Source organism: Apodemus sylvaticus, chromosome 5, assembly GCF_947179515.1.
Source record: "Apodemus sylvaticus chromosome 5, mApoSyl1.1, whole genome shotgun sequence".
Classification (NCBI taxonomy): domain Eukaryota; kingdom Metazoa; phylum Chordata; class Mammalia; order Rodentia; family Muridae; genus Apodemus; species Apodemus sylvaticus.
The window spans coordinates 65,595,486-65,619,778 of NC_067476.1; the positions used below are offsets into that span (position 1 = coordinate 65,595,486).

At 46.9% G+C, this 24,293-nt stretch overlaps 1 protein-coding gene across 1 annotated transcript in view; it reads right to left on the reverse strand.

Annotated features, from left to right (window-relative positions):
* The window catches only part of P2rx3 (purinergic receptor P2X 3), a 38,649-nt gene extending 14,692 nt beyond the window's left edge, over positions 1 to 23,957 (reverse strand). Inside the window, exons 1-8 of the mRNA XM_052182848.1 lie at positions 23,641 to 23,957; positions 13,961 to 14,096; positions 13,559 to 13,630; positions 13,301 to 13,364; positions 12,736 to 12,829; positions 12,392 to 12,469; positions 11,585 to 11,726; positions 10,995 to 11,131 (exon numbers count right to left, since the gene is read on the reverse strand). Of these exons, the coding sequence (XP_052038808.1) occupies positions 10,995 to 11,131; positions 11,585 to 11,726; positions 12,392 to 12,469; positions 12,736 to 12,829; positions 13,301 to 13,364; positions 13,559 to 13,630; positions 13,961 to 14,096; positions 23,641 to 23,759 (842 nt within the window). The 5' untranslated portion in view covers positions 23,760 to 23,957. The remainder of the gene's footprint in view (positions 1 to 10,994; positions 11,132 to 11,584; positions 11,727 to 12,391; positions 12,470 to 12,735; positions 12,830 to 13,300; positions 13,365 to 13,558; positions 13,631 to 13,960; positions 14,097 to 23,640) is intronic.
* Positions 23,958 to 24,293: the final 336 nt, after the last annotated feature.

Below are 24,293 nucleotides of genomic sequence, written 5' to 3' on the forward strand. Positions count from 1 at the left end.
CAGCTTCTAAAACCCTTCCCTGACCACGCCCCTACATACCTATGTGTGTTAATTTAGGCTATCAGAGTTTACAAAGGCTTTACAGTCCATTTTATAGAAATGGTTTACAGAGGGGATGAGACTTGCTCTCCACCGCACTAATTCCCTGGCTGAAATCCGTCCAGACCCTGGGCTCGAACTAGCTCACCTTTGCTTCATGATGATGATGATGATGAGGATGGTGGTGGTGATGATGATAATGATGCCAACAACTATTATTATTAAAACAGGGTCGCACTATATAGCCTAGCCTGTCCCAGCTGACCTGGAGCTCACTATGTAGACCAAGATGGCTCACGGCTCACAGAGATCTGCATGCCTCTGCATCCTGAGTGCTAGGTTTAAAGGTAGATATTGACTGTTCTTTTTGCTTTGTTAGTCTCCTGTAGTCTAGTCTGGTCTCAAAGTCAAGATGTAGCTGAGAATGACCTTGAACTTAGGATCCTCCTGCCTCAGTCTCCTAAATGCTCAGATTACAGGTGTGCACCTCCATGTCTGGCTTTGATATGGGTTGGGCCTCTTGTATACTAAGCAAACAGTCTACAGCTGAGCTACACCCCTTAATTTTAGTTATTCTTAGCTTAATTATTCTTAGTCATCTCTCAATAGTCCCGACAGGTTGATTCTGGAAGCCCTGTAGAAACCAAACCCCACTTTGTGTAAGACTCAAGCCCTTTATATAAAATGGCATAGTGTTTCTCTATAGACTACGCCCATTGCTTTGCCGGTGTTAGATCCTCCCTAGATAACTTACACTGAATGTCTAACAAAGCGTCTGTTTTGTGCAAACAGTGGTTCTGCTGTATTGTTTAGAGTATAAGAAGGAGACAAAGCCAGCTTCTTTCGGATAGGTATAATTGCTTCCTCAAAGATCTTTGATCTACGGTTGTAGTGTCCATAGATGCAGAGCCCACAGCTGAGGAAAGCTGCCTGCATTTTTATGTATAAACACTTGTGCTATTTGGGGTCAGGTTTATCTTTCCCTTGATCACAGGAACTGGCCTCTTTCAACTCTCCATCCACCAGGAAGCTCAGCATGTGCTAGAACTAGATGCTGAAAGAAACCTTCAAAGTCATCTCATCATTATCCATAAGAGTTTTCACTCCTGAGGCCTGAACACTCCTGTGCAAGGAAGCAGGCAGCCAAATTTACCTTTGAGTAGTGCCAGCCATTGCAAGGGCTTCACCATGCTGAGCTGACATTCAGCAATGTTTGCTGAATGGAGAAGGGTTTTTATCATGGCGCACAAATCCCTTGGAAGCACTCATCTATCTGTTTAGAAATGATTTGTCCTCCCATAGAGTAGTGGAAACTCCTTTCTAAAGCAGGACCGAAAACTGTTAAACCAGCAGGAAAAACAGCAACAAACATGCAGGATCCGGGTTTGACTCGGGAGGGAAGAGTTGGGCCCAGAATTTGGGTTTCTCTGTGAAGGAGGTGCTGTTCTCAGCAAAGCGTTGCCTGCTGGGAAGTCATTTTGCCAGCTGAAATACACTTTTACAGTTGATTCTGTACCGATAGGAAAATATCGCCTGGCAGTCTCTTTGCATCTGGGACGGGGGCCACATCCTTCGAGCCTGCAAGGACTCCTCCCCCGAGAGACAGGCCCAAAGCCAAGTTTATTTACTTAAGAGTCTAGGGACCTGATTAATTGCAAAAGCAGCCATTTAAAAAGTCTGCTGTTGATTTTTAAAAACACATTACTAGCTGGCTGTAGTGGCCTGCACCTGTCATCTAGGCATCAGGAAGGTAGGAGGATTACTATGAGTTAGAGGCTAGCCTGGGGCACATGAACTGCAGGCTACTCTGGGCCACATGATGAAACGGGGTGGGAGCAACCTTACTGGTCCTATCATCTTACCTGTAGTTGTAAGTGCAGGTTGTGAGGCCAGGCTGCCAGATGTTGAATACCGCCTTTGGCACTATATAAGGTATGTGGCCTTAGCCAGGTAAAAGAGACTCTGGGGCCCAGAGTTCCTCAAAGGTGAAAAGATAACCCGCCCCCCAGCTCCTTGGTCAGCACTCATCAAGTTTTCGATCCTATTTTCTATTAACACCAGTTGCTGTGCTAACAGGATGGACACACACATTAGAAAGGGTTGTACCCATCCGGGACCACTGTGCCTTTCACTGCTATCACAGAACAGTGAGGAAGGAAAAGGGTCATGGGGACTGAGAACATACCCCACGGAAGAGGCCTTCCCACAGTATGGCTTTCTGTGAAAAGGACTGAAATGGCTGTCTTGAAAACATATATTCTGTGGCGTTTAGAAGGAGGAGGGGAAAGCCAGACTGCAGAGAGTGATGAGCGCCAGGCCCCCTTCGGCTCTGTCTCTCAGTTGGCCGAGGAGCTTGGTGAGCTGCACGCTGTGATATGGGAGCGGAACCAGGCCAGATCTGAGCTTCACGAGAGCTGCTGTGGGTGCCTTTCCAACACAGAACGCCTGCTGCAAACACCTAGCACACGAGGAATAGCTAGCAGACGAACGAGTCTTTTTTTTTTTTTTTGTCCCAGACACCAAGAGAGGAAATCCAAAATCGAGCTGCCTTTTAGTAGCAGTGCTGTCTTAGGAACTCTCAGAGGGGAAATGAGAAATCAGACATCATTAAAAAATGCTTCTGTTTGTAGATGGAGTTTGGGAACTCTTATGGAAGAACAGGGGGAAGGATTGTGGGCCCCAAATGGGAACTCTACAGGATAGCCAACAGCATCAACTAACCTGGACCCCTGGAGTTCTCAGAGACACCATAACCAAAGAACACACATAGGCTGGACCTAGGTCTCTCCGCACATATGAAGCAGATGTGCAGCTTGGTCTTTATGTGGGTCCTGAAGAACTGGAGCTGGGGCTAAACCAAAATCCGCTGCCTGTCCATGGAATATGTTCTTCTAGCTGGGCTGCCTTGTCAGTGGGAGAGGATGTGCCTAGCCTTGCAAAGACTTGGTGTGCCAGGGTGGGAGGGTATCCAAGGGGCCCCAACTTCTTAGGGGACGGAAGATGGGGAGCATTGTGGGATGGGGTGACCAGGAGGGGGGCAGTAAGTGGGATGTAAAGTGAATAAAAAAAGATTGAGTAACATACTAAAACTATTTAATGAGGGTGGAGGAGTTTTTAAAAAGTGCTTTTGTTTTCCCCCTAGCAATCAGCAGCACTGGGGATGTGTGTGTGTGTGTGTGTGTGTGTGTGTGTGTGTATCTTACACTTACTACATTTGTGTGTTGTTGGGGAGTCATAATAGTTGAAGGTAAGTTAGAAGGAATGAACACAGACCAAGCCTCTAGCTTTGAGCCTTAGTAAAGGTGGGTCAGTTCTGACAAGTTTCAAACCTTTCTGCGTAGGAGGGTGTGGTGATCTGTGAATGAGGTCAAAAGCACAGGTGTGAAAGAAAGTGTTTCACAGATTCACCGTTCAGGGCTCTTAACATAAAGGACCAGAGGTGAGCTTTTGAGGTCTTCGAAGACATGGAATTTTAGGCTGCATATGTATAAAGAACTGGAAGAAACTGCCTGCCCCTATCTAGGATGCTAACTTCCTGTGAGGGTAAAAGGACTATATGAGAGAAAAAGAGCCCATGTCACTTTTTCCTGTGAATCTTATATTTGCAGACAAGTATCTTTTAGTGACATTCTAGGGAATGATCTCAGAATCGGGGCCTGAGCTATGTCTCTAGCCTAAAAAAAGTATCTTTTAAGAAAATGTCTATTTGTGGGCTGGGGAGCTAGTTAAGTGGTTAAGAGAACTGGCTGCTGCTCTTCCAGGGGTCCTGAGTTCAATTCCCAGCCACCACATGGTGGCTCATAGGCATTTGTAATAGGACTGGATGCCCTCTTTTGGTGTGTCTAAAGATAGCTAGAGTGTACTCATAAAATAAATAAATAAATCTTAAAGAAAAGAACGTGTATATTTGTAGATAAAATGGCTTTTAAGAAATAAAAATTGCTTATGTCTGTGAGTGCCTGTTCTTTTACTGGGCAATGGTTCACACTTTCAGCAATAGTATAAAGGGATTAGCTACCTCCACGTGGTAGCAGAGGGACTTGGACTGGGTCTCACATGTGCCTTCTGGTTCAAGCTTCTCCCTGCCTTGGTGCATTGTCTCTGTTTTGCCCTGGTGGGGCTTCCCTCTCCTCATGTCGTGTCTCTGAAGCTCCAGACCCTACATTCTGCCCTCTGTCCTGCCAACCTCTGTCCTGTTACTATCCTTGGGCCCTGTGATTTCCCTGCCCTCTGCCCACACTTTCAAATCAGCCCCTTTGTTAAGCTCTCCTCGAATTACCCAATTTGAGACTGCCATCTGCTTCCTGCTGAGGCCCTGATAGATACAGTGTTATAAATCTGTCATTAAATCATCAATGCCTACACACACACACACACACACACACACACACACACACACACTGATTAGCTCTCACTCAGCCTTAAACATGCAGGGGCTAACAAACACATGTACACACTTACAAGCTCTCTGTGCTTACACACTCACAACAATGAACCCAGCTTAACACCCTGTCCTGGTGAATTGAGTGTCTATCTGAGCTGCAAGACCCACTTCTCAGGCCTGTGTCTTAGCTACAGGATGCCACCTCCTGGGGGGTCTTTTATCTGCATTGTTGAACTGCTAGTTTTTATTTTTAGATACAGCTGCACTTTGTCCACCGCGAATCCAGACAACCCTAGCAACTGCATTCTCAATATGCTTAGAAAAAAACTTCAAAAACATTATGTTAAGGAATAATTAGAATATTTACCTATGGGGAATAGACAAACATAGGAGTGAAAATTTTCTCCAGCAAACTGCAGATGGAGAAAGAGCAAAAGCCTTTCGTGAGCATACAAAAATTAATATAGATGGAAAATATAGATGGATGAACCAAGCATGTTAGGTAAGGATTGAAGGGAGATGCACACCAAGGCTACTTTGCCAGTAACTGGACCTGACTCATTACAAACAGGCCACCTTATAAAGTATCCTTGTGTTTGGGATTATGTGTTAGGAAGACAGATGCGGGAGCATGATAGAACAACATCTAAGGCTGTGCTAAGCTGCTCTCATGGTCTTAGACAAATCACTTCCCCTTCAGAGCTTCTATTTCCTCTCTGAAAGGGGACAGCTTTGTCTAGATGTGCACGACGGATCTTTAGCACCTAGACACTCTCACAATCAATGATTCTGCAAAGAGCTGCAGAGAGTGGGGAGGTGGGGCATGGGAATGAGCTGCAGATGGAATCAGTGATGGAAGTGCAGGTCTCTAGCTGCCCCTGGGTATCAGATGTGCTGCTTACAGCAAGGCCAGTCTAGTTTGAATAATTTCACTCTCCAGAGCGGATGGCAACAATAGAGTGGCGAGGAGTCTGGCCTCTGTTGGAGGGAGAGACAAATGAACTTGTTTGGGAGGCAAAAGGCCAGGCTGTGAATTGTGCCGCTGGCATCTGTTGGTATTTTCACTTCCCTAGAACTTGGGTTCTTTGTTTTCAACAGGGTGGAAATTCCCAACCACCTATATATGTCTCACTGAGGATTAACGAGTGTGAATGTCCCTAAGCTTTCCTGATTGTGGTAGATATCCGTCAAGAATGTTTATTCACATCCATACACATCCATACACTCAGTGTGTTTCATTGGCAGTGAGTGATCGCAATGAGCCCACGCCTTTTCTCCTCGGTACGGTGGAAGGGTTGTAGCATCTACCTTCGAGAGTGGGTGAGGGATAACTGGCCAAAGCGTCCAGAATGCTATGTACACGGGGTAATGAACATCAGTCCTACTGATAAGAGGCTTCGTGAGATTTAAACAACAGCATAAGATCACTGTGTCGTTGAAACCACAGTGTGTGCCCTCTTCTCTGAACATTCAGAAAGATGACTCTGTGGCCTTTGGCCTTGAATGTCAGTATATCTGCTGGTGGGGAGCAGGTGGTGGAATGTGGTGGCACTTGGGCAGAGTGCTGTTAGGCGTGCATGCCAGATGTCTCCTGAGAGCCCTTTTCCTTGAACTCTCAGGGAAATTTACCCAGGGTCCAACTGGGTAGTTTTGTACATCTGGCTCTGCTAAGAGAATAAGTTATTTGGAATCCTCAGAGGAGCCCATACTTCTCAGGTGGCTCCCCTAGATCTTGAGTGTTATACTGATAGAGTCCTTGGAGATCCTCTTTCTAGTCTTGTCCAAAGAAACATCCAATCTGATTTCTTTATTTTAGGGCAGGGATTCCTATAGCCCAGGCTGCTCTACCTATGTAGCCAAGGATGACCTTGATCTTCTTCTTCTTCTCCTTCTCCTTCTTCTCCTTCTCCTCCTCCTCCTTCCTCCTCCTCCCTCCTCCTCCTCCCTCCTCCTCCTCCCTCCTCCTCCTCCTCCTCCTCCCCCTCCCCCTCCCCCTCCCCCTCCTCCTCCTCCTCCTCCTTCTTTTTGTTTTTTCAAGACAGGGTTTCTCTGTGTAGCCCTGGCTGTCCTGGAACTCACTCTATAAACCAGGCTGGCCTCAAACTCAGAAATCCTCCTGCCTCTGCCTCCCAAGTGCTGGGATTAATGGTGTGCGCCACCACCGCCTGGCTGAACTGATCTTGCTTCCACTTTCTGAGTGCTGTCCTCACAGGCACAGGCCACCATTCCTGGCTTTAGGTTTTGTGTGGTTTCTCGAGTTGGGGATGGAACTCTAGGTTTCTTGCATGCTAGGTACACACTCTACCAACTGAGCTGCATCAGTTGCTCAGTACCCTCAGTCAAAGCTTATTTAGAACTAAGTATATCTCAGATTCTATTGTGCCTAGATAGGGCACAGTCACTGCATAATCAACCAGAGATATAGAATTTCAAAGCAGCTCTTCTTCAAATAAAAGGTCCTACTCCAAACTGTATGATACCAGTAGTTGGGGTCTTTATCATAGTCACGGTGTTCATAAGCATTTTGCTAAATGAGTCATTTGGAGGACTGAAGACCTTCTGATGGCCAAAGGGGAGTGATAAGTGTGGAAACTTGTATTTCAGATTGAGAATTTTATTAAAATATATCACTATTTTTAAGCCACCATACAAATATCCTTTGTATTGATCTCAATGTGATGAACTGACTGAATAAATATGCCAATTTCTTCCAGTGAGCCAAACAGTATTTTTAACCTACTTTAAAATATGTGTTGTTTCCTATGGTTTTTTAAACTCTGGAGTTGATTATGAAAGCAATTTCAGTTTTTAAAAATTCTTCTTTCCAGAGAACATACATATATATATCTTAAACTACCAAATGTAAAACTTAATGGAATGGGCCATTATTTCTTAAAGTTGTGAAGAAAAGTGGGAAATAAAGAGGGTTATTGTGATGGATAATCTTGATTGTCAACTTGGTTAGATCTAAAATACCCAGGAGACCAATGTATGGGCATGCCTTTGAGGACTTTTCCAAAGAGATTAAACTTAGGAGTAAAGATCAACCCTGAGTTTGGACAGTACAATTACATAGGCTATTGTGTCCACCAGGTAAAAAGGAGAAAGCAAGTGGAACCGGCATTCACCTCTCTCTGCTTCTTGACTGAGGCTACAATGTGGCCTGTCACTTCACACTTCTGACATGCTTTTTTGTCAATGTGAATTATGCCTTCAAACCATGAGCCAAAATAAAGTCTTCCTTCCTCAATTGCTTTTGTTGTATATTTTGTCACAGAAATTAGAAAAGTAATTACTGCAAAAAAAAATATGGTACCAGGAGCAGGGTCATGCTGTGATAAACATAATCATGTGGGTTTGCAGGCCTTTGGAACTAGTTTGCAGGAGGAATGTAAAGGATTTGAAGCTCCAGACTAGAGAAGTCCTAAAATGATACAATAAGAGCTTAATGAACCACTTTTGTGCCAGGTCTACAGTGAAAGAAAGAAAGCAAGTACAGTGGAAAAGCCCAAAGTGTCCAGTGTAATGAGAAAGGAGTATAAGCAAGTTTAAAAGCTGATGACAAAGTAGATGTAGAGAAAGCAGCTTTAGTTGTTGAAGAAATCAATTCCCTTAAAGAGAAATTGGTACTATGAACTAGAGCAACTAGAAAGGTACCCTGAGGGCAAGACCTCACCCACAGACAGCTCCAGCTGGTGAAACATAAATTCATTTGAAAAAGAGGTAGTCTATATAAAGAATGCCACCAGCAGAACAGAAGACAGGTGTTCCTTGTCCCAAATGGCCACAAAGGAAAGCGTTTCTCCAGGGTCTTCCTCAAAGGCCCACAAACATTGCTGTAACTGTTGTCTAAGGGGGGTTCTGCTATGTCTTGATCTGGCAGCAGAACCTGGAAACAATGTATATGTGGCACTAGTTTTTACAGGCATGAAAGATACAGGAATGAAGGAGTTACAAAAATTAGCACCAAGGTTCAAAGTTCTAGAAGCTACTGAAGCCGCTAACTTTTAGCCAAAGCATGTGTAGTTGAGTCATGTCAGGAAGCATTAAGACGCAGTTGCATGAAGCTGAGAGGGTGAGGCCTAAGCCACAATAGACTCCAGGACATGGAAGGAGCTAGGAATGGAGAATGCAGTCTAAGAAAAACTGCAGCAATGAAGTACAACTAGCCCAAGAGAGGGTCTGCATAGCCTGTAGGCATCAGAACAAAGACACTGCAGCTACCCAAGGCAGTTGCAGCCCAGGTAATGTCATCAAGAGCCTCAGATGCCATACATGGGACTACAGAATTTGGGGTTGCCCTACTGTGATCTAGTCTGGCTTTGGCATAGCCTTTCCTTGCTTTATTCCCATTCTTCCTTTTTGGAATGGGAGTTTTTTTCATGTCACTGTACATGAGAAGTCAGTGAGTTGTAGGCTTGATTTTTTTTTTTTTAAATACGGGCTCATGGCTAAGAGATGTCTCAAGTTTCTTAAGAGACTCCATTTACTCTACTGAAGTTTTGGGACTATTGAAATATTGAAGACTTATAGAGATGAACTAAATGTATTTTGTATTATAAAAATGAAGATGAGATTTTAGGGATCTGGAGTGAAATGCTATGATTAAAAACAATATGCTTGGGTGTCAAGTTGACAAAATGAAGGTTTGTGATTGTTAATCTTGATTATCAATGTGGCAGGACTTAGACTGACCTAGGAGACAAACTTCTAGCCATGTGTGGGGGAGGGTTTACTTAGGTGGGAAGACCCACCGGGAACATGGTTGCATCATCCCACAGGCTGGAGTCTCAAATCAGTAAAGAGCAGAGAGTGAGGGGAGCACCTCTCTCGGCTTCTTGACTGAGGACGCAATGTGACTGGCCAGCTTATGCTCATGCTGCTGTGACTGCCCCACTGTGGTGGACTGTACGCTCAAACTGTGAGCCGAAAACAAACAAACACAAAACCAGCCGAAAACAAACAAACACAAAACCAGCCGAAAACAAACAAACACAAAACCTTCCTGTGTTAAATTGCATTTGCCTGGTATTTTGTCACTTGAGCAGAAGAGATACTAATGTGTATATAATGTAACATTACACTGGAGACTACTATGACAAAGGAAAGTAAGGATTCTTTAAATATGCAACAAATATATTCCTCTGTGTATTTGTCCCCACCACTACCTATTTAGTCTTCTTAGCTTTTTTTAGCATGTAACATTGTATACTTAATCAGGATCTTTGAGAAGTTTTGGGATAGCCAGGTGGTGGTGGCACATGCCTTTAATCCCAGCACTTGGGAGGCAGAGGCAGGCAGATTTCTGAGTTCGAGGTCAGCCTGGTCTATAGAGTGAGTTCCAGGACAGCCAGGGCTACACAGAGAAACCCTGTCTCAGAAAAAAAACAAAACAAACAAATAAACAAAAAACAAAGAAGTTTTGGGATTTTCAGAAACTAAGACAAAGACTGGGAGACAACTCACATGACAAAAGTGCTCAGTGTGTAAGCTTGGTGGCCTGAGTTCACATTATGTGTAAGAGCCAGATGCACAGGCATCTATAATCCTAGTGTGCTCCTACTACACATTGGGGAGTAGAGGCAGGAGAATTACTGGAAGTGTGTAGGCCAGCTATCCTGACATGCAGTAATGACCAAGTGGCATCCTGTCTCAAAGAACAAGGAAAGTTTGTCCTTTGACTTCTGTACATGAACACACACACACACACACACACATACGAGAGAGAGAGAGAGAGAGAGAGAGAGAGAGAGAGAGAGACAGACAGACAGACACAGAGAGACAGAGAAAGACAGAGACAGAGACAGAAAACACAAAATGGAAAGCCAAAGCAATTCACGTACTGACCAGTAGGATGCACAGGCGAACAAGCATTTCATAGATGGGGACCCCGACAGGGAAGAGGTCAAGGACCTGTTCAAGGGCTCAGCTATTCCAAACAGTTCACCCTGCGTTCCCCTACTTTCCCTTTTTCCTATTGGAAAAATCTCCCAAAGCAAAAATCCTTTAGGACACAAAGCCATTTGGAATATCAATTAGATGATATTTAAAAGCTTCCCCCAACCCAGATAAAACCCTAAAGAACTAGTGATTGATAGTTGCTGTCTGTGAATCGTGGGATTTCCTGGTTTTGGAAAGAAATGCCAAGTTACCATTTTGGAAAAAGAAACCAGGCCAGATACTGTGATTACTTTGCAGGAGTAAGAGTCTTAAAAATTCAGGCTCAGGACAGAGAGTGGGGCTGTCTGAACACGAAAGACGCACATTGTAGCTAAAAACAGATAAAGAATTACAGAATCAAGTACTCCAGATGATCTTGGCCATCTGGTCTAATGACCGACCTCAGCAGATTTCTTGGTTGGATCCATTTTAAAGACATGAATCCATATCTCATAGCACAACCCACCCACAAGAAATGGCTGTCAAGAAGTCCTTCCCGGGGTGGAACTGAAGCCTGCTGGGCATCAGAAGAAGGAAATGAGGAATTTCCTTCTAATTATGTACTTCTGCCTGAGATGAACTTCTTTAGGGGTTCCTGTGGTGTCTGCTCCTGTCAAATAGTGGGGTTTACCTGAAGTTGTAGCCAGGGGAAACACTGCTTTTCTCAGAGACTCCATCCAGCCGAGTGAAGGAATATTTGGGGATACACTGGTCCCAGGCCTTGTCCAGATCGCACACCCAGCCGATTTTAATGCCCAGAACTCCACCCTGAGAAAAGGGGGACAAAGATGAGGTCTCCCCTGTGCCAAGTCAGGGCTGAGGGTTTCCGACCAGTGAATTCTTTCCCTTCTTTGGGTTGGAGATGGCAGCGGGGAGGGAAGAGAGTGACTGATAGAGAGGTGTCCTTAGGAGAAGAACTTGGAACCTCAAATTCCCCATGACACAACACAGGATTAAGGACACTACTGCAGCTCACTTTCCTGTGGTGTGGCGCTTTTCAGAGACCAAAGGCCTCTTCTGAGGAGAGATGCAAGATCACAGGGCATGGATGGATGGGCAGGATTCAGGATCCAGGGATCTGCAGGTCTGGGGTGCCTCCACCAGGTGGCATTGTCTAGCTGCAGTTCCCTGCCCAGCATCCCAGAGGCTTTCCCTGAAGTGTAAAGAAGGGCTGAGTTTTCCAGGTATGTAGGGAGTCATTGGGAAGGGACAAGTTCTCACCGTGCGGGCCAGCTTGGTAAAATCCTGTCCAGCAAACTTAACCACATCCCCTACCCTCAAGATGGGGCAAAATGGGGCCTTTTCGGGGTGGAAGCGGCACCTCTTTATGTCCTTGTCGGTGAGGTTAGGCAGGAGGTTTCCCCTGGGGTGGAAAGAGAGTAGTTAGGCCCAGAATTAACGTAAAGATGGCAATGCCTAAACGCTATCAACCTTCTGGATGCTTCAGACCTTCCACACCCAGGTGGATGCATCGACTGCACCATCTCTCAGTCACGTCTCATCTTGTTCTCCTCTTTCCCTGCATGGTTTTGTAACCCCGTCATGTTCCATCTCGTTATAGGGCTATGAATGTCTGTGGCTAGTGTCTCCAAACTACCAGACTGGGCCTCCTGGTAACCAGAGCCAGGAGTGACTCTCCTGATTACTTAGTGCATCTCTGTGGTCCCTGACAGGACACATGGCTCATGGCTACCAGGTAGTTGTTGAATGCAGGCAGTGGGAGAAAAGTAAGACAAAAACCTCTCCACTTGAGGGTTTGAGACGGAAAAGATACAAGTGACAAACACTTCAGACTTCAACTGCAGGAGGCCTCGGTGTCCACAGCCAGCTTAAGCTGTCTTTCCCCTGCTCCAAGCAGAACTCACATTTGGGCTCAGAGCTCCAAGGCAGGAAAACTAGGAGAGAACTTGGCTATCCGACATCTGGGTCAAGGCCTCCTGAGGGACAGGGGCTCTGAGGAGATGGGGAGATGAGAGAACACGAAGGACCTCTACAGCAGGGTGAACACAGGAAGAACCAAAGACTCACTTCTCAAAGTTGAAGAGAGGGAACCGGATGCTGTTCTTGATGAAAATGGTGAAGTTCTCAGCTTCCATCATGATAGGCCTGTGGGGGGGGGGAAATGGGGCTTCAGTTCTCCAGAAGAGGGGAGACAGGGGGCTTTTCTCAGGAATCTTTCTTTAGAGGTTCCTCTTGAAAGGAGACATCTTATTGATAGATCATGGGGCTGAGGCAGCAAGGGTGACAGGCAGAGGCAGGGCAGGGCAGGGCAGGGGAGATGGCACTCTGAGATCACATTCCTACCCCAAGAAAGAACACTAGTTGGGGACCCACCTAGCCCCCCATTAGCTTCAGGATGCTCAGAGCCTTACATCTCCACAGTGTCCACCTCGGTGGGGCACCAGCCTTGGATCTCACAGGTCCGAAGAACAGAGCTGTAGTTCACGCACCGGCCAGTGAGGATCCCTGGAGGGTGGAGCTGCATGAACAGGAGGCATCCTGCCCCTTGTCATTCCAAGGCCCCTCCTCATGAGGGACCCTGGCAGGTGAGCCAGGCAAGCTAACCTGCTGCATGCGACCTTTTCCTTGCTCTGAGCCTGGAATGCTTTGCGTGACACTCCCTCTATTTTGCCAGCTAGGATGGCTTTGAAGCCACCTCTCTGAAACAACCTGGCTCCCTTCCCTGGGGCTCCTCCCACAGTCCTCTGTGCTTCCTTAGGACCACTTGCTACTTATGTTACCACTGCAGTACCCAGACTAAACTCCTGGGGCAGGTGGGTCTGGGCACCCAGCAAACCTCTGTGACATTAGCAGAAGTCCAGAGAGTAGGCTGGACCCCTTTCCTAAAATGGGCTATCCCCAGGGGGAATTACCTGCCCTTTAGAGTCCCATGAAGGCTTGGGGTTGGGGAGGGAGGGAGGGAAGATCTGCACTCACCCCCACCCGGGAAGCGAGAAGGTCCACACTCGCTGTCAGACACACAGTGGTACTTCTCCTCATTCTGTGGGGGGACAGGGTCACAGGTGTATAAAAGCCCCTCCTTTGGCCCTGGTGAGCCCATTCATTCCCGTTGCCTCCCACAAGTTCCCACGCTGGGGCCTCCAGAGGATGGCAGGTCCAGTCACAGCTCTGAGGCCAGACTATAGGGCTCTGTTCACACCACTTGCCCTACCCCTGCCAATATGTTCCACTCACCTCTGGACAGAATCCTTGCATTTGGTTTTCAGTAACAATCATTTTGGTGATGATGACAAAGACAGAAGTGCCCTTGGGAGGAGAAGGAATAGGAAAAAGCCCAGTCACTATCTGGGGTGTGGGGTGGGGTAGGAAGCCATTTCTACTGCACAGGACAGGAAGCCCTAGGCAGAATGATTTGGCCAAGGTGATGGCTAACATGGGCATCTAAAGGAATTTGTCAGCTGGCATCCACTCCCACTTTTTCTAACCACCTGGTGGCCCCTCTTGCTTTCGTCTTGCATTGGTTGCCATTAATGCACGGGTATGACAGGGTCAGGACATGGGGGAGTCCAGCTCCTTTGTCCCCATTCTCCCCAAACATGGGCATGCACAGGTCCCTGGGATAGGTAGGCACCATACCTGGGGTGGGGTCACATAATCTGACACGTCCATGACTCTGTTGGCATAGCGTCCGAAGCCTTTCACTTTTGTTACTACTGAGGACTCAATGGCGGTGTCGCGCACTTGGTAGGCCTTCTCGTGCAGGAAAACCCATCTGTGACAGAAGAGTGGGGCACAGAGAGAGAGTCCACAGGCTCCTGAGACGGGCTGGGGAAACTCTCCTTCCTGACAGCATTACAGTCACATGGGTGTGCTTTGCAGGAAAATGTGCTGGGATGAGTTCTTGGTTAGTTCAGTGACTTCAAAACTACCTCCAAGGAACACCCTTGGGCTTCTTTTTCTAATTGCTTCCCTGTGAAAACTCTTAATGTCCCAGCATGTGCCATGTGGGAAAGGCCAGAAGCTGATATTTGGGCTTTTTTCTTTTCGAAACAGAGTCTCACTGTGTAGCCCTGGCTGGATTAAAACACATTTTGCAGATTAGGTTGGCCTTGAACACACACAGATCTACCTGTCTGTGCCTCCCACGTGCTAGAATTAAAGGCATGTGGCACCATGACAGGCATTAGAAGTTGATATTGAGATAGACACTCCAACATCACCTCTATCACTGTCTGTCCAACTTATTTTTGAAACAAAGTCTCACTGAACCTGGTCCTCAGTGATTGGTGAGACTGGCTGGCCAGTGAGACTTCGATCTACCATCACTTTCCTAGAACTAGGTTACAGGTATTTTCTGTCATGTCAGGCATTATTTAAAAAAAAAAAAATATATATATATATATATATATATATATATAGATAGATAGATAGATAGATAGATACCAGAATGCTAGGAAAGTGTTCTATCAATATTAGGCTACACTTTCCACCTATTTGTGATTTACACGCAAAAAACAGTGAATTTTTTAAAAAAGGAGGTGGGGACTGGACAGATGGCACAGTGGTTAGGAACACTGACTGCTCTTCCAAAACCACATGGTGGCTCACAACCATCTGTGTTGGGATCTGATGCCCTCTTCTGGTGTGTCTGAAGACAGCTATAGTATACTCATATACATAAAATAAATAAATAAATTTATCTTTTAAAAATAAAAGAGCTGGGCAGTGGTGGCATATACCTTTAATCCTAGTGGGCAGATGGGTCTCTGAGTTTGAGGCCAGCCTGGTCTACAGAGTGAGTTCCAGGACAGTCAGAGCTACACAGAGAAACCCTATCTCAAAAAGAAAAAAGAAATCTAGTCATTTTTTTCCTATGAAGGAATTTCTACCCCCTTGTGGCCATATTCAGGTCTAAAAGTAATTATTGCTGATAACTAATGTGGTCCACTCTCTAGCAGGCACCAAGGAGGGAGAAGAGACGGGAGGTCTCAGGCTGCATCCCAAGCTCTATTCATGCTTGTGCCCTGTGTACTGGAGACACAATGACCATTCAAGAAAGGAACTGGTGAGAAGCCATGGGAGCAGGGCACTTGGCAGTCTTCACCCAGCCAAGGGTCAGCTGAGGAATTTGGAGGCAGAGGGCGTGGGCAGCGTGGCCTCTGACAGGGATGTGGGTACCGTTGGGAAGGCGGGACAGTGATCTCATTCCTTGCTGTGTGCTTCCACCTAGTGCCCAGTACCTATTTCCTGTAGGGCTGTTTTTTTTTTTTTTTTAAATAATTTATTTACTTACTCATCTCAATCGCAGCCTTTCCTTCTCCACCCAGTTCCCCTTCAAATAGCTCCTCCCCTTCCTCTTCTCCTCTGAGAAGGGGGAGGTCCCCCCTTCCCCCCATATAAACCTACCCTGGCACACCAAGTCACTGCAGGACTGTGCACATCCTCTCCAACCAAGGCCAGACAAGGTGGTCCAGTTAGGGGATTGGGATCCTCAGGCAGGCAGAAGAGTCAGGGACAGCCCTACTCCAGTTGTTGGGAGGCCAGCATGAAGACCAAGCTGCTCATCTGCTACACATGTGCGGGGGGCCTAGGTCCAGCCCATGTATGCTCTTGGGTTGGTAGAGCTCTGGGAGCTCCCAAGAGTCCAGGCTAGGTGACTCTGTTGGACTTCTTGTGGAGTCCCTACCCCATTCCAAGGCTCCCCCAGTTCTTCCCCCAAGTCTTCCACAAGACTCTCTGAGCTCTGTCTAATGTGGAGCTGTGGGTTTCTCCATCAGCTGCTAAATGAATCCTCTCAGAGGACAGTTATGCTAGGCTCCTGTCTGCAAGCATAACAGAGTATCATTAATAGTGTCAGGGATTGGTTCTTGCCCATGAGATGGGTCTCAAGTTGGGCCAATCATTGGTTGGCCATTCTCTCAGTCTCTGTTCCATCTTTGTCTCTGTTCCATGTTTGTCCCTGTACTTCTTATAGGCAGGGCCAATTTTGGGTCAAAGATTTTGTGGATGGGCTGCTGTCCTTATCCCTCTACTGGGAGTCCTGCCTGGCTACAGGAGGAGGCCACTTGAGGCTCCATATCTCCCACTGCTAGGAGTGTCAGGTAGAGTCATCCTCATAGACTCCCTTGAGCCATTATGGGACCAAGTGGATATGGCAAGACTCCCTGTCTTCCATTCCCTCCTACTTCTTCAGATCCTCCCAGACTTCCCTGGCAGCAGGGAGGGCTTCCTACTACCGACTCTGCATATCTCTGAAGGACTTCCTCTACGTGAGGCCACCATAGCTCTCAGAGTTCAAGATACTCAGTCTCTAGAAACTGTTCCAGCTTGACACATGGAGGCATTTGGTCCTGGTGACATTCTGGAAGGCAAATATCGTTACTGTCTTTATTCTATAATGAGAAAAACCTATCAAATAGGTTTGGGGAAAATGAATGTTCTATACAACAAACTAGCAATATGATAAAATTTTTAGCTTTATCATTATCACAATCATCATTATTATTACTACTACAGCTATTTTATCGTGATGTTGAGTATGGAACCTAGGGACTCACAAATGCGAGGGAAGCCCTCTATCATCAAACTACACTCCTGACCCCTCCTGATCAGAGAAACCAGTGCAGGAGAGAGAATTTCTGACAACTGGCAGAATCGAACAGCATACTTTGGAATGACAGGGTTAGCATTTTCTGCCTCTACCAAACCACAAGAGGAGATGACAGAGGGAATCTGAGGCAGTTAGGCTCACAAGATCCCTTGCTGTGAGCATCCCTGGCAGGGCAGCTGCAAAGGCAATAACTGGGCTGGGCTGGCAGGAGACATTTGAAAGGAGGCAGAAAGGGCGTCCAGCCCAGGAACTCCTCTCATTGAGTTGGTGTCAACTGCTGCTTCAGACAGTGGTACAAGTGGTGGGTACTACATAGCTGAAAGGACTGGGAAGTTGGCTATTCCGTGTTGTATGGCCTTTGAGGTCTTTATACTGTTAGAAGACGCAGAAGGAATCAGCTCGAAGGACAGTGATGGAAGGAGAGCCACTTGTAGGAAAGACAGACTTACTGCAAACAGAGGCTGATCTCTGTACTCCCTCTTTGTTCAGTACCCTCCTCATAACAGGGCTTCTATTACTGAAACTCTTGATTCCTTTACACTTAAAGATGGAGAGGAATTTTAATTCAGCAATATGGCTGAGCTGGCAAGGGATCACATCCAAAGATAAGATCCTGCTGGAATCCAGACACTCCCTGGATTGCAGTATGATCTGGCTGGAATACAGACACGCCCTTAGCACACACCTTTAATCCCTAACAGTGAAGGTATGGTTAGTTTTAACAGGAAGCAGCCATGCTTGAAAGTGATGTCTAATTGAGGGGCAAAGTGAGGAATCAGACAAAGATCTGACAGAATGAATCAGAGCTAGGATAAGCCCAACTCACTGGAGAACATCAGAGGAAGAGAGGTTATTTAAGAGCAGGGCAGGGAAAGAAAAGAGGTGGTGGTGGTGGTGGTGGTGGTGGTGTGTACAGCAGTTTTACCTGGATAGTTTTACAGAGACAGGTTATAGAGGGAACAAGCTAGACATGGGTGAAGACAGAAGGAGCCAGAAAATTAGAACATACTGCCAAAGTTAGTATGAGGCCAGGCAAAGCAATTCAGTTAGAAGCCCAAAGCAGCTGAATTGAGTGAGTCAGTTTAGAAGATTGGATGTGAGGAGGCTAGAAGCTTTTAGGCCTAGACCTTGGTTTAGTTAGAACAGAGAAGGAAATGCTCTGGGCTTAGCCCAAAAATGTGTATTTGCGCAGCTTGGGCATGGCTCTCGTCTCATCTCTTCATCTGAGGAAATAAAAGCCACATCCCCAGAAACTGCCTACATTTTAATTAATTTTTTTAGTGTCAATTTGTTATGCGGAGGTCAGGGGACAATTTGTGGGAGCCAGTTCTCTACTTCTATTCTGAGAGACTTGGAGACTGAATTTTCTGTTCAACCAGGCATGGCAGAAGGCAGATTTAGGCTCTGGTACTGCCCTAGCAGTCCCTGCACCCTTGACCACTGTAACATGTATCCGACTCATGCAACGTCTGTCTGTCTGTCTGTCTGTCTGTTTGTCTACCTATTTATCTGAGACAGGGTCGTTCACTTTTATCTGGAACTCAGCATCTAAGCTAGACCAACTAGCCAGCAAATCGCAGAGATCCACCTGTCTGTCTCTCCAACACTGGGATTAGAAGAATGTGCCACAATGCCAGGACCTTATCACCCAAGTTCTGGGAATTGAACTCAAGTCCTTGTGTCTGCCCAGCGAAAGCACTTTACCCATTCAGCTATCTCCCTAGCTACTCCTGCTTTGTAACTTGTAATTGGCAAGCGATCATTGTCTGTATCTATGGAGTACAATGTGAACGTTTTGGTGCATGTATACATTATAGGATGAGTCTATTAAACTAATTAGCATAACCATCTCATATTTATCTGCTTCTTTTTGTAGCAATATTCACTTGGATTCTGAAGGCTTTCTTGCAGGAGAGTAAGAGGGTGGAGTCGCAGATCTGCCAAATGGTTTCAAACCTGCTACCTGCGTTATTGTGGCTGCCTTGAAGCAAATTGATTAATGTGCCATTAAGCCTTATCCACATGCTTGTAAAATGCTCTTCTGAGCACCACGCCTTTCAGAAGTCTGCAGGGCCGTTTGCTTTACCGCTCACTCTTGCAATAGTTTTCCTTTTTTTTTTTTTTTTTTGAAGGGGAGGAATTTCATTAAGTTCTCATTCAGCATGTTATAGTCTAACAGAGAAGAAGGCAGCATCTTGTTACAGAATCTGAGGAAGTTATCTGAAAGAGCACCATTAGCTCATGGCCTTAGGCCCTCTGGAATGATGGGGAATGAGGTGGGGGGGGGGGCCCGCCTGACTCTCTGATTCAGCTAAGATGGTGGCTGCTGTTGAACATTCTTCAGAGAGTAAGCCACAGTCCCAATTCAGACTTCTGGAGCTCAGTGTGCCTTGTCCAGTGTGTCTTGATGCAGGTGGAGATGTTTCTTGCTGTTGAGCTAAAGCCCAATCCCCCATCTTTAAAGTCAGGGCACATTTGTAGATGCAAAGAACACTCACAGCGCCATATCGAACAAGCAACTCCATGACACTAAGTTGACCCCTTCCATAGTCCTTAACATGATAGCTATATTATGACGATTACACCACACATAGAGATACAGGCACAGAAGGGTGTCCAGAGTCACATGGCTGGGAAGCAGGTTCCAAACAGGGCAATCTGCTCTGGATCCCTTCCAGCCACCCCACCATAGGGTCTCTAGCTCTAGCTCAGTTTGAGCCCCTGCTCCACTCATAGAAATACATCCTCTAACTCAGGAAGGTCTCAGGAGGAAGGGGCTTGGGATGGAGAAACAATTAACCAGTCTCTTCTTCCTGCTCTCCCTTTAAGACTCCTTGTATGCCCAGTAGGGAGGAGAAGCCACATTAGAATTCTGAGTTAACAAATGGAAGAATTTCAGTGGCCCCATGGGGCTGAGAACGTCATCAGGGTAGCTAGCAATGGGAGGTGAGGGGTTGCTTCATTTCCAGAACAGAGGGGCTGAGGCTGTCTCTAGAGGCCACGACTTAGATGCAGCAGGACCGAGCCTCTGATTCTTGGCATTTACTTTGCCGCTCTGACTTCTTTTTTTTTCCTCGCATTTCTGGTTTATTATTTATAGAGCGGAAGGCGGTGGCAGCTCCTTGGCAGGTGGGATGTGCAGGAAAGAGGCCCAAGCAGCGGCTCAGCACCCTCCCGTCTATCCCCAGGGAGTCAAGGAGGAGGAGGCCAGGGAGTGGGTGTGAAATGTGTGCATCGTGGGTGTCAGAGGAGAGGGGTCTCTTAGGAAGGTGTGAGATGGGTATAGGGAAAGGGGAAGGCACAGCAGGGAGTCTAGGAACAAGAATAGTTTCCACATATAACTTAATACTACTGAGCCACCATCTAGGGTATGTCATCTAAGAACACGCTGACAGGAGGTACCCTTACACCCATTTCCTAGATCTTGGGAATTGAGATTCACAGGTCTGTGTCAAGGTGGTGTCAAAGCTGGGGTGTCACCCCATGTAGTCTCCTTATCTTGAGGCTGCAGTCTAGGGAGAAAACAGGTAACAATGGGTGTCGTCCCACTTTGTAGGTAGAGGATGAGGAATTCCAACTGATCCTCCCAGCATGCTACCTAGTGTGCTGGCATGGAGCCTCGGGTGCTACCTGGGTGTCAACAGGATGGTGTCCCCAGAGTCTTGTACAGCGAAGCTGAGTGAGGTGTCAACTGTACCAGGTCGCTGGGGCTAGAGGCCAGATGATGAGGTTATGTTGGCATGAGTGTGTAAAAGGAATACTCAGTCATCTTACACACTTCCTAGGTGAGACTTTGTGTCCCTTCTCCCTGGCAGAAAATAACATGGGAAAGACTCAGGTGTGAGTTAAGTGCCAGCACCACAGCGTTAAATAATCCTTTCAAGGGGCAGACAGGCCAGTTGGCTCAGTGGCAAAGGGTACTTGCTGCCAGCTTGAGGACCCGAGTTCCATCTTTGGAACTCACAAGATGGAAGGAGAGAACCGATCCCCCCACCCCTACCTCATTGTCCTCTTACCTCTACACACACACCCATGCTCCAACCCCCCTGCAAGGAACAAAGTAAAATGTAAAACAGAACAGAACAGCCTTAGAATCCTATTGAGGTGGTGTTAACCTCTCCTGCAAGGTTTCCTACAACCACTTCTACTCTTCTTAATCCTCGGGCACATCGGACCACTCAGATCTGATCACAGTGCTCTTCCTCAGTCTCAGCTGCACAGATCGGATGAACAGCATCAGTAACTTCCTTCTGGATCTTTATGTTCCTATGGAAACAAAAGCTCTTGGTTCTTGTAGGATGCCCAGTCTGACCTCTGTACTTCCAGGGATCTTTCTACATTTTAGCCTCTCCTCCCATGCACTCCTTTTCTTCTCCCCCTCCATGGGCATGGGTTCTTTGCCTTATGCGCTCTTCCCTCTGCTCCTCTGGCTGCCTCTACCCACCCTTCAGAACCTGGGTTGGATACCTCATTTCCAGAAAACTTACCTCAGTTTCCAGATGAAGCCAGAGTGACTCTACAGGGGGGCGGGGGGCAGCTTTTTTGGTGTTGTGCATGGTTTAGATGCCATTGAAACTTTGCATTTGTTTGTGAGGATCACTGGGTTAGCATCAACTTCTTGCTATATCCACAGTATGAAGCTCACAGGATAAAGACCCTGTCTGCTTTCTGCCCATTGCTCTACCTCATTGTACAATAATGCCTGACATGAAGAGACTCTTGATGCACTTTTGCTAAATTAATCACAATGGATTCATGAAGTCACATGGTGTTTGGGTTCCTATAAACAGAGATGGGCTTGGGCCAGGGGGCTGGGCTGTTGAGGATGCTCATGAAACTGCAAAGCACTGTTCCATGGGGAGCTGTCAGGATGGGAGATGGATGGGATTGCATATCATGATGCCAAAGAGCCTCTCTCATGCTCCCTTGAGCAGACCGGACTCAAACCCCCAACACTGAAGGATTCAATCTGATCCTGATGAGGGGCAGCCAAGAGCAGTGTAGGGCTAAGGGGGCTGGTCCAGGAGACGGCTGTCTCTGTCTTCCATCAATGTCCTGCCTGGAGCCAGGAGAGCCAGGCCAGGTTAGGAATGTGCTGAAAAAGCTTTTGCTTTCATTTGGACCAATATACCATCCTGTGGTTACCAACAATCAAGGCACTGAATATACATGTGAACACAGAAGGCTTCAGGACCAACTGAGGAATCCTCTTGCTTTTTGCATGGGGGGGGGGGGGAACCAAGTGAGGATGAAGCTCAGCTGGCAGAGAGCTTACCTAATATCCCCAAAGCCCTGGGTTCAACCAGCCATAAAATGCATGCGGTGGCCCACACCTGCAATTCCAGCACTAGGAGGGTTAAGAATACAAGATCACCTTCACCTGTGTAGTAAATCCATAGCCGTGGATAGATAAGACTCTGTTTTCAAAAACAAAAACTAGCCAAACTAGGTAACCCAAAAGAAACCAGTTTTGAGCCAAATTTGGAGAAAGGGACATGGAACATCCAACTATCTCTCACGAAACTTCCACATAGGGAAGTCGTTTCAAGGCCATTCAATCCCACTCCATAGCTTGAATTCCTTCTGTTGTCCCCACAATGCTATACCAAAGCTTACAGGCTCTCATCAAACCCACAGAGCAAACATCACTTTGAAAAAGAAAAACCTCATCTGCCCATCTGTCCGCACACATCCAAGCTCTCCACGCTCCTCCCACCTTTCAGCCCCAGCCACACTGCACACAGGATATACTCTTTGATTTTGCCTGAATTAACTCATGACCTAGTCCGTGGCTGTCTTTCACAAACAGACTCATTGTCTCAAGGAACAGCAAGCGACCACAGACCCACAAGCCAGGAAAGAAAGCCCGTGAGGTTTCTGCTTGCATTTCCTGGTGCCAACCAGTGTGTAGAAATGACCGCAAGGACAGACCTGTGCTTTCCTCCCAGCCTTTGTTTGCCAAAGTCCCTTTGTATGTGTGCACGAGGGCGGTGTTGGGATCTTGCTGGTCTTTGAGCAACCCCCAGCATGAGTCTTATGACACAGAGTGAGGCGAGAATTTATGCTTTTTAACAATAGGTGTCATTTCTGCATTCTTGGGGAAGAGCCCCACACTATGTCAGAAAAGGTACTTTTCTCTTTGGCAGTTCTTCCCCTGAGTGTATCTGTGCCTCTGTCTAGATTGGGGGTGGGGGGCAGGTCTCTTGCCTTTTAACCTTTTACCATCTAATCCCATGACAGGAAGAAATTCCTAAGTCTAAATTAAACCCAGCACTCTCCTTTCCTCCCTAGCTGGTTCTTCTTCCACACATCGACCCATCTCCCTGGTTCCCATGCCTCCTTCCTGTGTTCCTTTATCATTCTGAGACTCTAAAGACTCAATGGAGAGGAATGGGAAAATGTGGGAGGGGTCTGCCTTGTTTTTTGGTCTGGGAAGATGGGCCATATAGGTCCTTTTCCGACCAGGGAATGGTCCCATATTCTTGGCGCATGTGTCTAGAATCCTGGAAGAGTTTCTGGGTAAAATAATGCACCTGAGGATGGGTCTGGATGGGAGTGGCAGAGGCCAATCCTGAGGACATGGCTCCCACAAATCAAAGTGTTTCCCAGAGAAGAAGGTCTAGAAGCTACAGAACAGTCTTGGGAGAGGGAGGGAAGGACATCAGGTAGCCCCTCTGTCCCAGGATCTGAAGGACCGTGGACTCACCCCACGAAGTAGGAGATAATCAGCAGCTGGACGGCTCGGTTGATGATCCCAATGGTCCAGCTCTTCACGACCACTGACTTGGTAGTCTCGTAGGTGAAGAAGTCTGATATACAGTTCATACTGAGAAAGTGCTCACAGCCACTCCGAAGGGCTGTGGAGTGAAAGCCCTTCAGAGCGCAGCCCAAGGAGAGAAAGGCCCTCAGGACTAGGAGACAAAGATCAAGAACTGGAGTGGGCTGCTTACTGGGGCTTAAGGACAAGAGCCAGTTGCTGTGAGCCAGGCAACTGTAGCCCAGTGCCTAGTCTCTCCTCCTGACACTCTGGAAGCCAACGATCCAGGGCCAGGGCGGCGGACCACCTTTTTATTCGTCTCCACTCCACTCTCCTGTGATGTCACAGCAGGGGTGGGGTCTCCAATCCCGGGCTCCAGATTGCCTGAGATGCAGCTGGCTAGGGCCCTCTGGGACTTGTGTTTCATCTGCACTCTGTCTACGGTTTCTATTCTGTTCTCTAACGCTGCGTCGCTATCCCAGCTCACCAGCTGCTTCCGATTCTTCCAAAGCCCCTTGTAACTGCCTGTTCTTGAGTTAGATCCTCTGCCTGAGCCAAGAGCTCCACTTAGAGTGTGTGCCGATTTCTATCTAATAGCGCAA